This window comes from Castanea sativa, chromosome 1 (assembly GCF_040712315.1).
Source record: "Castanea sativa cultivar Marrone di Chiusa Pesio chromosome 1, ASM4071231v1".
Classification (NCBI taxonomy): Eukaryota; Viridiplantae; Streptophyta; class Magnoliopsida; order Fagales; family Fagaceae; genus Castanea; species Castanea sativa.
The window spans coordinates 73158596-73171317 of NC_134013.1; the positions used below are offsets into that span (position 1 = coordinate 73158596).

Consider the following 12722-nt stretch of genomic DNA (forward strand, 5'->3'; position numbering starts at 1 on the left):
ATCTCTAGCATCACTTAAAGATTTATGTCGGCAATCAAAATATCCATTATTTATTAGTATAAACTCACCATTTAAGATATAATAAGTTTAATGGCACAATGAATTTCACAACCTCTTTTACAATTATTAAAATATTATGATTACTATATAATGAAATTTATATTAGTGACAAGCATATATTTATATAATGAGATAATATGTTTTGATTGGTAAAATTATATAAAAGTAATGTTACACTAATCACAATGTGCAAATATACTACAATTTTTTTTTGTCTTTAACATTCTCTTTTAGATACATTGATTTCAACATTTGATTCTTTTGAAGTGTTAAATATTAGCATTGATACACCGTGTTGAATATGCTAGTATAGATATGGATGCGGAAGCGAAAGCATAAGGTATAGAACATAATAACACACGAGGATTACGTAGTTCAGCCTAACGGACTACATCCACGGGGGAAACCCTAAAGGGTTGCATCAATAATATATTAGAGTGTAATACAATGAACCATAACATATGTATATATAGTATAGACTAAACCCTAGACTAAAAGACTTTTAGTACAAGTAAGAGACTTGGCTTACACACAAAGTAGAATTAGGTTTGGGTCTATGTTAATGGGCTAATACATCTCTAACACCCCCTCTCAAATTCAAGATGAAAGTTTAATGAAACCTTGAGATTTGATAAGATTGAGAAGATCTCTTGAATGAAATTTGGCTCTGTGACGATGATTTGAGAATGACAATGGCTTTACAGTATTGATGCGATTTCTAACGGTTGCATGACTATACCAGAAAGCTTTTACGGCAGCAATAGGAAGCCAAAGAAGATGAACACAACGAAGAAATACCGAGGAAGACAAAGATTGCTCTTAATACACCGTAAGGATAGAAAACCATAGCCACAAGAATGTGGCTCTGATACCATGTTAAATATTAGTATTAATACACCATGTTGAATATGCTAGTATGAATGTGGAAACGCATAAAGTATGGAACACAATAACACACGAGGATTACGTGGTTCAGTCTAACAGCCTATATCCACAGAGGAAACCCTAAAGGGTTACATCAATAATATATTAGAGTGTAATACAAATCATGTGTTACAATGAACCATAATATGTGTATATATAGTAGACTAAACCCTAGACTAAAAGACTTCTAGTACAAGTAAGAGACTTGGCTTACACACAAAGTAAAATTAAGTTTAGGTTTATGCTAATGGGCTAATATATCTCTACGAAGAAAAAAGTTTTCTTTTAAGTGGTGCACCTTATATGTGTGCACTGTTCACCATATCTCTTGCCACTGATCACTTTTCCACTAGCCAGAGCTCCTATTTTATAAGGTTCTGGTTTTTCATATCTACTCTTAGAGTCTTGTAGAGCCTAGTTTGTGTCTTCACGTGTACTTGGAAGCTAAAAAACAAGGCGTATTATTGGGACATTAAGTGCTCAACTTGACGCCAAACAGGGAATAAAATGTACACTTTCATTGCGTTGATTTTGCCAGATGAATAAAAGTCACATGAAATTAAAACTCTTGCAGTAGGGCATTTGGCCTTGGGACCAGAATATTTGTGGTTCCCTTTACTGTCTTGCTGCTTTCACAGCTACCATATGTGTCGGTGGTGCTTCAACTTTCTAAATTAATTTCACTCAGAACTACCACTTATTTATCACTTGGAATCCATTTCTATAATATCCCAACCCCAATTATCTAATTCTACATCTCTCTAACTCGTTATGGGGCTTTTTGCATTCCCATGGAGCTTTTTGATCAATTTCAAGTGAATATTTATCAAGTTTATTGACACAATTTTTCGTAATTGTTGGTGTGATTTGAAGTAATTAATATATAATAAAAATGATAAAATAGTAGTCTAATATAAAAATGATGTTGCACTAATATAAATATATATATATATATATTTGAAAAAAAAAATTATGAAAAAATCTACTAGTGCCAACTGTTCCGCCAAATATTTCACTCCATGGCTTTGAGATAAATATATGTGTGAGAGAATATGATTTTTAAAAAGAAAAATCAAATTCAATCAGTGACTTTAGTAGGCTAAAATACTTTGAGAAAAGTTAATAGATATTTTAAATATATTGATTTATAAAATATTTTTTTAAAAAATTTATAAAAAAAAAACTTATTTTTTTATATTTTTTATAAAAATAGTATCAATTTTTTTAAAAAAATTATTATTTAACAATTGTCATAAAAAAACCGACCTGCCATACTCAAAAATATTATATCTATAATATTACTTTTCTCTCTGCTACAAACATTTTACTTTAGGGTGTGTCTGTATTTAAATACCGCTTATTTTATTAAAATTAAAAAATTATTACTAAAAGTACTTTAAATAAAGATAAAAATTAATTAAAATAGTACAGTAAAATTTATAAATAATGTCAAAAAGTGTTATAAAACTCATAAATAATAATAAAAATAAACTAAATAATAAAATAATTTTTATTTTTTATTCTTGTCCTCTATTTCATGCATGCGCGCAGACCACAAGACAAAAGGTTTAATTATGAACACGTACCTTGTTGTCTTTTATGCTGGATTTCGGAAATGATTTCCAAACTGTATGACCAGACCTTCATGTTTTACTTTCTTACACGTACGCTAAAATAATTAAGTTCACCATAGTTGAGACAAGCAAAACATGAACTGGTGAACCTACCTGCCGCCAAAGCGTACCCTCCAACTATTAAGCCAAAAAAAAAAAGAAAAAAAAGAAGAAGGTACCCTTCGATTTAAGATCCATACAGCAAGCTTTCCAGTAGTTTATATTTTAAAAGATAAACTAAGTTACAGTATATAAGTACTATTTTTTTTAGTTTTTTTATTGAAATTCAATAATGTGAATTTATTTAATTAAAAATATATTTTCATTTCATGAGAAAAAAAAATCACATGATTGAATTTTAAGAGAAAAATAAAGACACATGATTGAATTTTAAGAAAAAAACTTAAATATTGTACTTAAGTTTTGTCCTATTTCAAAATGTGGACAATTTTTTTGAGAAACAAACTCTAGAGTTATAACCTATGGAATAGATCTATTCCATAGGTTAAAATGCATATAAATGCTCAAATATATTTGTTAAGTCATCATTTTTTTTTGAGTGATTTCATTTATAATTTGAATTATTATCTTAATGTTACTTATTCCTATCAAAATATTATGCATATACAAATATAATGTTATATAAAAGTCATCTATTAAAAATTAAAACACACAAGAGGTCATGCACTCCTATTTAATTCTACCTTACCTTAATATGAGTTATTCGATAAAACATGTCTGTAATGTGTATACAAAGTTACAAACAATGAGAGAAACTTTTTTTTAATAACATTATTGATAGGGTAAAATCTGTTATACACAATGTGTGTAACAACCACTACTCTTAATGATAAGGTAATCACACAACATTTTCAAAATATGAACGATAACAGTTAAAATATGAACTTAATTTTCTATACAAATAATAGAATCAATGTATTGATTAGATAGAGTTACATGTGCACCCGCTCAAAGAAAATCCCGACTCAACTACTAATTAATAGAGAAACTTAAAGAACATCATCTAAGTATTATACTTAAGTTTTGTTCTATTTCAAAATCTGGACAATTTTTTTGAGAAAAAAACTATTCCATAGGTTATAAAGCATATAAATGCTCAAATATATTTTTTAAGTCATCATTTTTTATGATTGATTTCATTTATAATATGAATTATTATCTTAATGTTACTTATTCCTATCAAAATATTATGTATATACAAATATAATATTATATAAAAGTCATCTATTAAAAATTAAAACACACAAGAGGTCGTACCTTAATATGAGTTACCCGGTAAAACATGTGCATAATGTGTATACAAAGTTACATTCAATGAGAGAAACAATTTTTTTTAATAACATTATTGATAGGGTAAAATATGTCACACACAATGTGTATAACAACCACCGCACTAAATGATAAAGTAATTGCACAACATTTTCAAAATATGAACGATAATAGTTGAAATATGAACTTAATTTTCTATACAAATAATATAGAATCAATTTATTGATTATTTAGAGTTACATGTGCACCCACTCAAAGAAAAACCCGACTCAACTACTGATTAATGGGTGTTAGTTTTTCTTTTTTTTTTTCCAACCAATTGAAGTATTAATGGGACATGGTTAAAAGGAACATTTGTCATGAATCATGAGGAATGAGGATACATCTAAATCATCATAACTTAAAAGTTATGCAGCCATATATAGTTACACATTAGCCATGAGGGCACATCTACATTATTATAACAGCTATGGGTAAAAGCCAATTTGTTAACAATCTACGTTAGTAGTAATTTATTACTATTACCAATTGTAATTTATTACTATTACCAATTTCTACTCGTGCAATTGCTGTCTGCTGTTATCATGAGGTCGTAGATAAAAGATGTTATTATGATCATAGTTAGATAGGGAAGTCGGTTACTTCTTGTACCAATTTTTTCTTATTAAAAATAAAAAAATAAAAATTAAGGAAAAAAATAAAGGCTTTTAAGGCTTTTAGCAATAAACTCTTTGCACGTGCAATTCAAATAATGTCTCTGAAAAATGATGACTTCAATAATAGTTGAGAATACATCATCCTTGGCTAGAAAAAGTTAAATTCTACTATTACATTAAAATAATATCATAAATACAGACAGAGGCACATGCAGCTTATTAAAGCTTGTGACAATAACCTTACAGAAGCAAGCATGGATGCCTTCTGATATAAAGCACTATTGAATACTTCCATAATTTGATGTCTGGCGGCATGTAGCAAATAATTATACTACCAATTAACAGAATATAACTAGCATTTTTAATTTGTAGTGCAAACTTCCATTAACAGAATATATCTCTCTCACTCTCTGCTAATTAAACAAGTTCTACAGGCTTCAAAACAAAGCATAACATGAACTACAAAAACTCACACTCATATTTCAAATTGAAAAGGGCCCTTTTAAAGCAACCCCTTTCATTTTGAGCCAATATACATATATATCTAAAATCTTTAAGATTTTTTTGACCATGTAGCCTTATACCATACTTTGGTAGACACTATATATGTAACAATGCTTGATAGAGGTTAATTATAGCTAGGGATGGTTAATAACGAAATTGCCTGCCGGTGTATGTTTGTCCAAAGGACCAACTAGCCGGAGCAACATTGTATGAAACCAAACTGCGGCCATCACTTGTTGTGACAAGAAAAGAGAGTCTTTGCCCATTGAGGTATGAATTGCTCTGCCAGTTTTGGCCCCAATTCCTTGACATTGCTTGCCAGCCAGTTCTTGAACCCTTGATAGCCACAGAATGCACATCACCAGCCCCACCGACATTAGTGACAAGGACTAAATTGAAGTATGAATGGCCATTGATGGTGAACCTAATACCTCCTCTTCTCCTGCACCTTACCCTGAAAAACACGATATAGAATTTGACTTCATTAGATTAATAGTTAAAGTAATTAAATTCAACAGTCCTTAACAGTTAAAATTCAACTGGTAATTTATCATAATATTATAGCATATAATTTTGAGTTTAAATCTTATCTCCACTTTATTTCCCATTAGATAAAAAAAAAATTTAAGTAAAAAATCTCACGTAACAGGTTTTGAGACAACTAGTAAGTCATGAGCAGTCTATAGAAAACTAGGAGAAGAAAATTCTCAAGTTAAATGCCCATTATAGACTATGTACCTTCTGTAAATTACAGGAACAACTCCAGCTCTATACTGTGCAATATGTTGGAAGATAGGCTGAGAGAGGTCAAAGTGTTGTTGAGGAGGGTCACACCAGCCGCCTGGTGGGCAAAAATTAGTGGCAGTGACCACAATGGAGCCAGGGAGACACCATTGTGCATCATTCACACACTTAATTTCAAAGCATGCTCCACAGCTAAGGCCATTGTTGTACAATGCAGTGCTCAGTGCTGCAGTGCTAATCCCATAACCCTGGCTGTACAGGTTTCCATATCCACAAGCCCCACCTATAAAACCCAAAAAGAGAATGAACATTATTATGACAAACATTTTTATCTATGAAAAAGAAAAAAAAAATTGATGCATTTTAAGTGAGAAAGAACATATTCGAACTTTGAAGTGAACATCTTGGTTGAAAATACCAAGTAATATCATTTGACCTTAAAGTAAGTGGCTCTTATCTACGAACATTATAAAGCTAGATTGAGGTCAATTTAACAAAATTTACATACCCATTGTCCCAGAAGCATCACCTCCACCGTAGAAAGTGGCGTGAGCATTTATCCAACCCCCATAATTCCCATGAACAGATGTGACCATAGAGACAAACCCCACTAGAAAGAAACCAAAAAGTGCCATTTTTAACAAATTAAATTCCTGCACAAAAGCAAACTAGCTCTTTAGCATTATGTATGAAAGTAAACTCTTCTAAAACACAACAAAGACTAAAAAGTGCAACTACATTACTAATTCTTATCCTTAAAAGTCACTAGAAAACTAGAAGAAAAGCTTAGAAGAAGGAGAAGAAGAAGCATAAGGAATATTCATAACCTTGAAAGAAGAAGTTGTTTTTGGAAATGAAGAGGGAGGGTTTGAGAGGCAGGAATAAATAGACGTGAGTCAACATCAAACCTGACCGACAAACCTGACTCATCTTTGAGCTGTTGGGGACCATGCAATTCGTAAGGGAATGCATAAAGCAAGTGGTTTTGAACCTTTTGGTACTCTTTAATTGTGTTGAAACTTTATTTTCATCTTAGTGCAGATGAAAGCAGTTGTGAGAGGTGAAACCGCCTGGACTTGGAATAAATATCCTTGTATTATAAGTGGGGCACGGACCGCACGGTGAATGGAATTGCCTGAGTTCATAACTTTTTTTCTGTATAGCACTTACCATGTAAACCGATATTGGCTGCATGAGGAAGACAAGATGGGAATTTTTCAGTGCAGCAAATTAATAACTCTGCAAAGTTAGTTAATGAAGCAAATAGTTGTGAGAACTACTATCATTTTGCCTGTTTTTGGATCAAGTTTAACACATTTATTTAATTTCATTCTTCATGTCTATCAACTTACTGTCTATTAGCATTAAAACGTCCCATGTATCATTAAGAGGTTAGAAGAATATCTAATAACCAAGAAAAAAATGCAGTTTAAAACTTCAAATCCTTTAGATATCAGCATTGTACAATATTGAGACAAGGACAACAACAACTACTAAGTACTAGTACCAAAACTTTGTAGTTCACTATTAATCATTAACAAACTAATCATGGCCACATATAATTTTTTTTGTCATTTGATCTAATTCAAAATTATATAATATCCCACATACTTAACTGACATGTAATTTTTTTATTTGCTTTTAGTAGTGTTATTTAGGTATTTTTACACACTTTTTTTTTTTTTTCATTTCCTCAACTTGAATAGACTTATATTCTTGTTCAACAATATATTTATGCAATACTTAAAGAATACTAAAAATTTAGAAAAGTTATCACATACTGAATTTCTGCCCAAATCAATTCAGTCAATTAGATTTCTTCAAGACAGTGGCCAAAATTTATTTTTTTAATTTAATTAATGTCAATCATATTAATGGGCATTCATGGAGGAAAAGGTTTTGCCTTACTTATTAAAATACCTAAGGGCTTAAAGGGTATTCTCATTATTTTTATTAACAAGGGACAGCACATTTTTTTTTATGGTTTTTGAAACCCTTTGTGGAATATTGACCTCCAAAATACATAATCCCTACAAACATGGAGAACGGAGAATGTCGATATAAGAATTAAATATCCAATCTCACAACCGACAAATTAATTATTCACAACTTTCTCATAACATATGAGTTATAGATGGTAGTTCATATATGTAAATTATACAGTACTCAATTGTAATAGTGGAAATATTAACCACTTGTTTGGATGGACGTTGGCATATATGACCAAACCATGCAAGTAAAGTTTGTGTGTGAGAATTTCCCCCGCCCCCCAAATAATTTACTTCTTAGTAAATTGTATAGGTCCATAATCCTCAACAATACCGTTGATTTATTCTTTAGTTAATTTAAAACTACTCTCATTACACGCGCTTCGCTTGTGTAATATTGATACTTTTTTTTTTAGCGGTCTTATTTTGTAGAAAAAAAAAATGTGTTTTTTTATTTTATATATATAATTTTTATTTTGAAAATCTAATTTATAAATGGATAAAGCAATTTGAAAATTAACACATTTTCAAAAATGTATTATATTCTATACTATTATATTCTGAAAATTAACATATATTCTGAAAATGGCTAGATTATATAATTTTAAGCTAGCCATTTCCAGAAATGATAATGCATTCAAGTGGTGTAGAATATATATGGTTGTAATTTTCAAAATCCAAGGCATACATGCCGTTACAGTAAAAACCAATATATTTATGCTTGTGTATGTGCGCACTCGCGACCAATATACCACCAACATAACTATTTATTAGAAATGTAATTGCTAAAAAATGTTTATGCTTTATTGGGCAATAAGAGTTTTTACTAAGTTCACACCATTATATCATGTATAAAATTGTACAATCTAACCTGTCATCCTTTACCCATCAATTTTTTTTTTTTTTAAAAGTCTCTCATTGCCATAATATACTTGACTGAAACCTAGAACATACATAGAAATGTGGTACAGCCATTCTGATCCTTTTAATAAATCACGTTACTATTTTTTTTCCATAGAGAGAATGTCCCCTTTTCATGTTCATTTTTATCATTCAGAAAAAGACGACCGGTTATCTGGATTGACCAAAAATTGCCAATTTTCCAAAAAGAGGTTGGCCTCTCTTGTGAGTTCTGTTTTTCTTTTTGTGGGAATTCAATCAAAACAAGCAATCTAATTTCCTCTTCTTCTTCTTCTTCTTCTTCTTCTTCTTTTTGCATTACATATGAGAGCACCTATGATACTTTGATTTTTCATTGATCTTACAAATTTCCTTGGCGAAATTTGTCATGATTACGGAAAAACTACTGGTACTGTTCTTTTTAGACCACATGTCTTGCCCCCTAACTATGGACCCATGTCCTTTTTGCACAACATAGGATAAGTGGCTAAAGACTTAAAGCACAAGATCTTCTCTAGATTTCTTAGATGATAAAAGTTACTTTGTTACAAAAGCTTGGATTTTATTCTTTTTATTTTTTTATTTTTTTTAAGGTAATGGATATATTATTCATGTTAAGTTCATGATCAATTGAAACCCTATCTAGTACAAAGGACAAAGGGTGTGCCTTTGGACTAAATTGGGTGTCTTTAGTGTCCTAAATACTTATCTGACAACTAAGGAGTAACTGAGTACTTAAAATTCATTGTTGAAGATCAAAGCAATGGATTTTAAGATATTTGCTGTCGTTTTGAGAGAGAGAGAGAGAGAGAGAGAGAGAGAGAGAGAGAGAGAGAGAGAGAATTTTTCATAATTTTGGAATGCTTTTGAGGCTTCTAATGGAATAAATTCCGATAGATTAAGGTATAAAGTATAAAGCTACTTTATGGTGGACAATAATGAAAATGTTTATCAAGTCCCTTCTTTTGAACGTGGATTCCTAGTCAACAAAGAATAAAGAGCTAGTTGTGTGCCATATACGATAGTCAATTAGATCCCATTTATTTTGGATAATAAGACACTTTTTTTTTCTCTCATAGAGGAATTTTAGGGGCACAAACTTTTTTCATAACATAATATCTTTCATAATTTGCTAAGGTGGTAGGTTATGATAAAAATAATATTACTTCTACATACTATTTTTATTTTATGTTAATCATAACAGGTCACGTCAATAGTTATAGTGGCGGACTTAATGAGGTCATTCTCCATTTAAATTATTTTATAAGATATGTATTTTTTTAACATTTTACCATTTAAACATTCAAAGTTTTAACTTGGCTCTAAATTATGAGAAAATCTTATAATGACCTTCCTAAATAAATAAATAAATAACTATTAACATGGGCAGTGGCCTAAAAAACAGAAAATTATTGAATATTTCGAGATTACCATAAATGCGTACTCTCCCTCTCACCTAAATTATAGACCTCACTATAAATTTAATTAGTGAGACCTACAATTATGTGAGAGAGATGAGTATGCATTTATGATACTCCTAGAGTACCCAATAATTACTCCTGAAAAACAATTGGGTGGCCCCTAATAAAGTTTCCAAAAAAAAAATCCTTTTTTTTATTAAAAGTTTCTTTTGTCATGATTTTTTTTTTTAATGTGCACAAAAATCACGAATTATGTTTTGTCTTGTCAAAAGTAGAGAATCACTATTTTCTTTTTTTATACATGCTTAGAACAAACTAGAAAATTTTTATACATGCTCGTTAGAGTTCAGTAAGATGATAAGTTCTTTTTAATATAATATATATATATATATGTGTGTGTGTGTGTTTTTTTTAAATTTATTTTGATCGGTTTTTTAATACCATAATTTGTCCCCTCAAATAGAAATTTCTAGCTCCAGCATCCAACACTAAGGGACCATTTGACAACGTTGTTTTAGTAATGTTATTTATATTTTTTAAAAATACGTGCGAGTGAGAAAGTGTATAGAAATATGTGTAATGTTGTTTAAAAATTGAAAATATGTGTTTAAACACATGTACCAAACAGGCTCTAAATCGTTATAAAATTTTGTGTATCCTTGGACTTACTATTTTCCAAATAACGTGTGACCAACATAAATGCATTTTTTTTTCCCTTCTTTCTTACAAATGTCTTTTAACATTTAAATTCAAAATGTGATCCTGTGGGAATTTCACTAAAAGGGGCGGGGACTCGAACTTCATGTGGTTTTTCACAGTTTTTAAAATAGGAGATGACAGTATTTAACCCGAGATGCCCACTCATGAGAATGTGGGTTCCATGTTGTCCAAATAATACAAATTTCTTTACCCTCGAACTTCAAACAAAGAATTCACTTGGTCCCCCAGTTTATACTACATAAAATCTTATATCATTTATGACACTTTATCTAGAATGTAAGTATATAGCAGAGAATGTAGTCCCTTAATTAAGTAAACCATTTAGCTAATAATAAGGAGAATGGAATTTTGGTTAGGTTGGGTTTCATGGTGATCAAAATGCACTATTAATTAGAAGCTGTGTCTGTTTGAAGCTTGGGGGCTTCCTTTTGTGGATTTTTTTTACACTTGAAAGTCTAAAAACACTGAGGCTTGCTAATTTAATTGAGCTTTCACTGTTTTGCACACAGAAGTGTGGAAGCTGGAAGGCATTGCTTTTAAGCTTTAGCAAGATTGTCAAGGAAAATGACAATGCATCATAGTTCAATTACTTGATTGGACCCACGGTTGAAAGATAGCCTGAGCTTGATTGGTATATGAACAGTCGTTTTAAGTATATATAGTACATAGAGTAATAGTAGATACCTGCACCTACTTGTTCACATGCATCAGCATTTCGTAAACCATGTGATACCTACAATCATTTGAGCTCATACAGAATGTGTCATAAAGTGCAATTCTTGATCCAATTAGGTCTATGTTACACACAAAATTTTCATCATTTGTATTTAAGGTTGGTTAATGTATGTTATACACTAATAAATTCATTTTTACAAAAATTTTATCGAAAATCAAAAAAGTTGTCAAAATTTTTTAAATTTTTGATAAATTTTTTTCTAAAAATAGTATACTAATGTGTGCCTAAGAATATACGTTAGTAAAATCCTTATATTTAAGATATCAATGTCCTTGCTTTCCTCAAGTGCACCACTCAATTAGCAACACTTAAGGCGCATAATTCGTTGTTGAAATGGATGGATGTGCATGTATATACATGCACCACTAAAGGTGCATAATTCATGTTGAAATGGATGGGTATACATGCACTAGTTTTTTATTCTTCTTTATTTCATTGAAGTTTCAAAGAGATTTTATTATTAAAAAGTTGAATAATGTATATCATTAACTAAAATGAGCATTTTAAGATAAATAAGTGGGAATACAAGAGTAAGAATAAGATTAAAAAAAAAAAAAAGAGGCAAATTAAACTTTGCCCACCTTCTGTTTGCCCCAAAAACATTTTGTTTATCTGATGTTTAAAAATTGACACTTTACCCAGCTATAGTCAGATCTGTTAATAGAATTTTGCCCACCTAGGGTTGTAAACGATCTAAATTTTGTCGAGTAGTGCATGTTCAAGCTTGACTCGTCAGAAAAAATCAAAAGCCCGAGTTTCGTTTGAGCTTGTGACAAGCCTAAAAATAGTGTTTGAGCTTAAACTCGTGGGAAAGCCAAAAAACTTGAACTTGGCTTGGCTTAGCTTGGTTAATTAATCAAGCCAAACTCAAGCTTAATATTAAACTCAAATTCAAGCTCAAGTCAAGTTTTTAAGCTTGAGATCTAAAAAAAATTACATTATTAAATGCTTAAATCTCTAAAATTAAGAAAAAAGAAAAAGAAAATAGTATACTCACTTTATCATGCATCTAGTCTTACTTATGATTAGCCATTGTTCAAATTAATAATTTACATAATTAAATTCATTCATTCATCATTCTTTGTCTACAATTTCAGTAATTGTTCAAAATACAATTTTTACATTCACGTTAGATGGTGAAGGACTAGAAAAATACCTGCTTGTAA

The 12722-nt window shown here is 30.4% G+C and overlaps 1 protein-coding gene across 1 annotated transcript; it reads right to left on the minus strand.

Moving 5' to 3' along the window:
• Window positions 1–4881: 4881 nt before the first annotated feature.
• Window positions 4882–6711, minus strand: LOC142637596 (expansin-A15-like). Its single transcript, XM_075811777.1, has 4 exons — window positions 6619–6711; window positions 6300–6444; window positions 5786–6074; window positions 4882–5501 (listed from the first exon to the last, which is right to left on the minus strand). The coding sequence occupies exons 2-4, from the start codon at window positions 6424–6426 to the stop codon at window positions 5192–5194; spliced, it is 726 nt and encodes a 241-aa protein (XP_075667892.1). The 5' UTR covers window positions 6427–6444; window positions 6619–6711; the 3' UTR covers window positions 4882–5191.
• Window positions 6712–12722: the final 6011 nt, after the last annotated feature.

What these genes read in the sequence shown, in the direction of transcription:
- LOC142637596 (XM_075811777.1), bottom strand. Translation starts at nt 6,426, where the DNA reads ATGGCACTTTTTGGTTTCTTTCTAGTGGGGTTTGTCTCTATGGTCACA. An exon ending in TGATGCTTCTGGGACAATGG is followed by an intron (nt 6,075 to 6,299) that starts GTATGTAAATTT and finishes TGGGTTTTATAG; the next exon opens with GTGGGGCTTGTGGATATGGA. An exon ending in GTTCCTGTAATTTACAGAAG is followed by an intron (nt 5,502 to 5,785) that starts GTACATAGTCTA and finishes CGTGTTTTTCAG; the next exon opens with GGTAAGGTGCAGGAGAAGAG.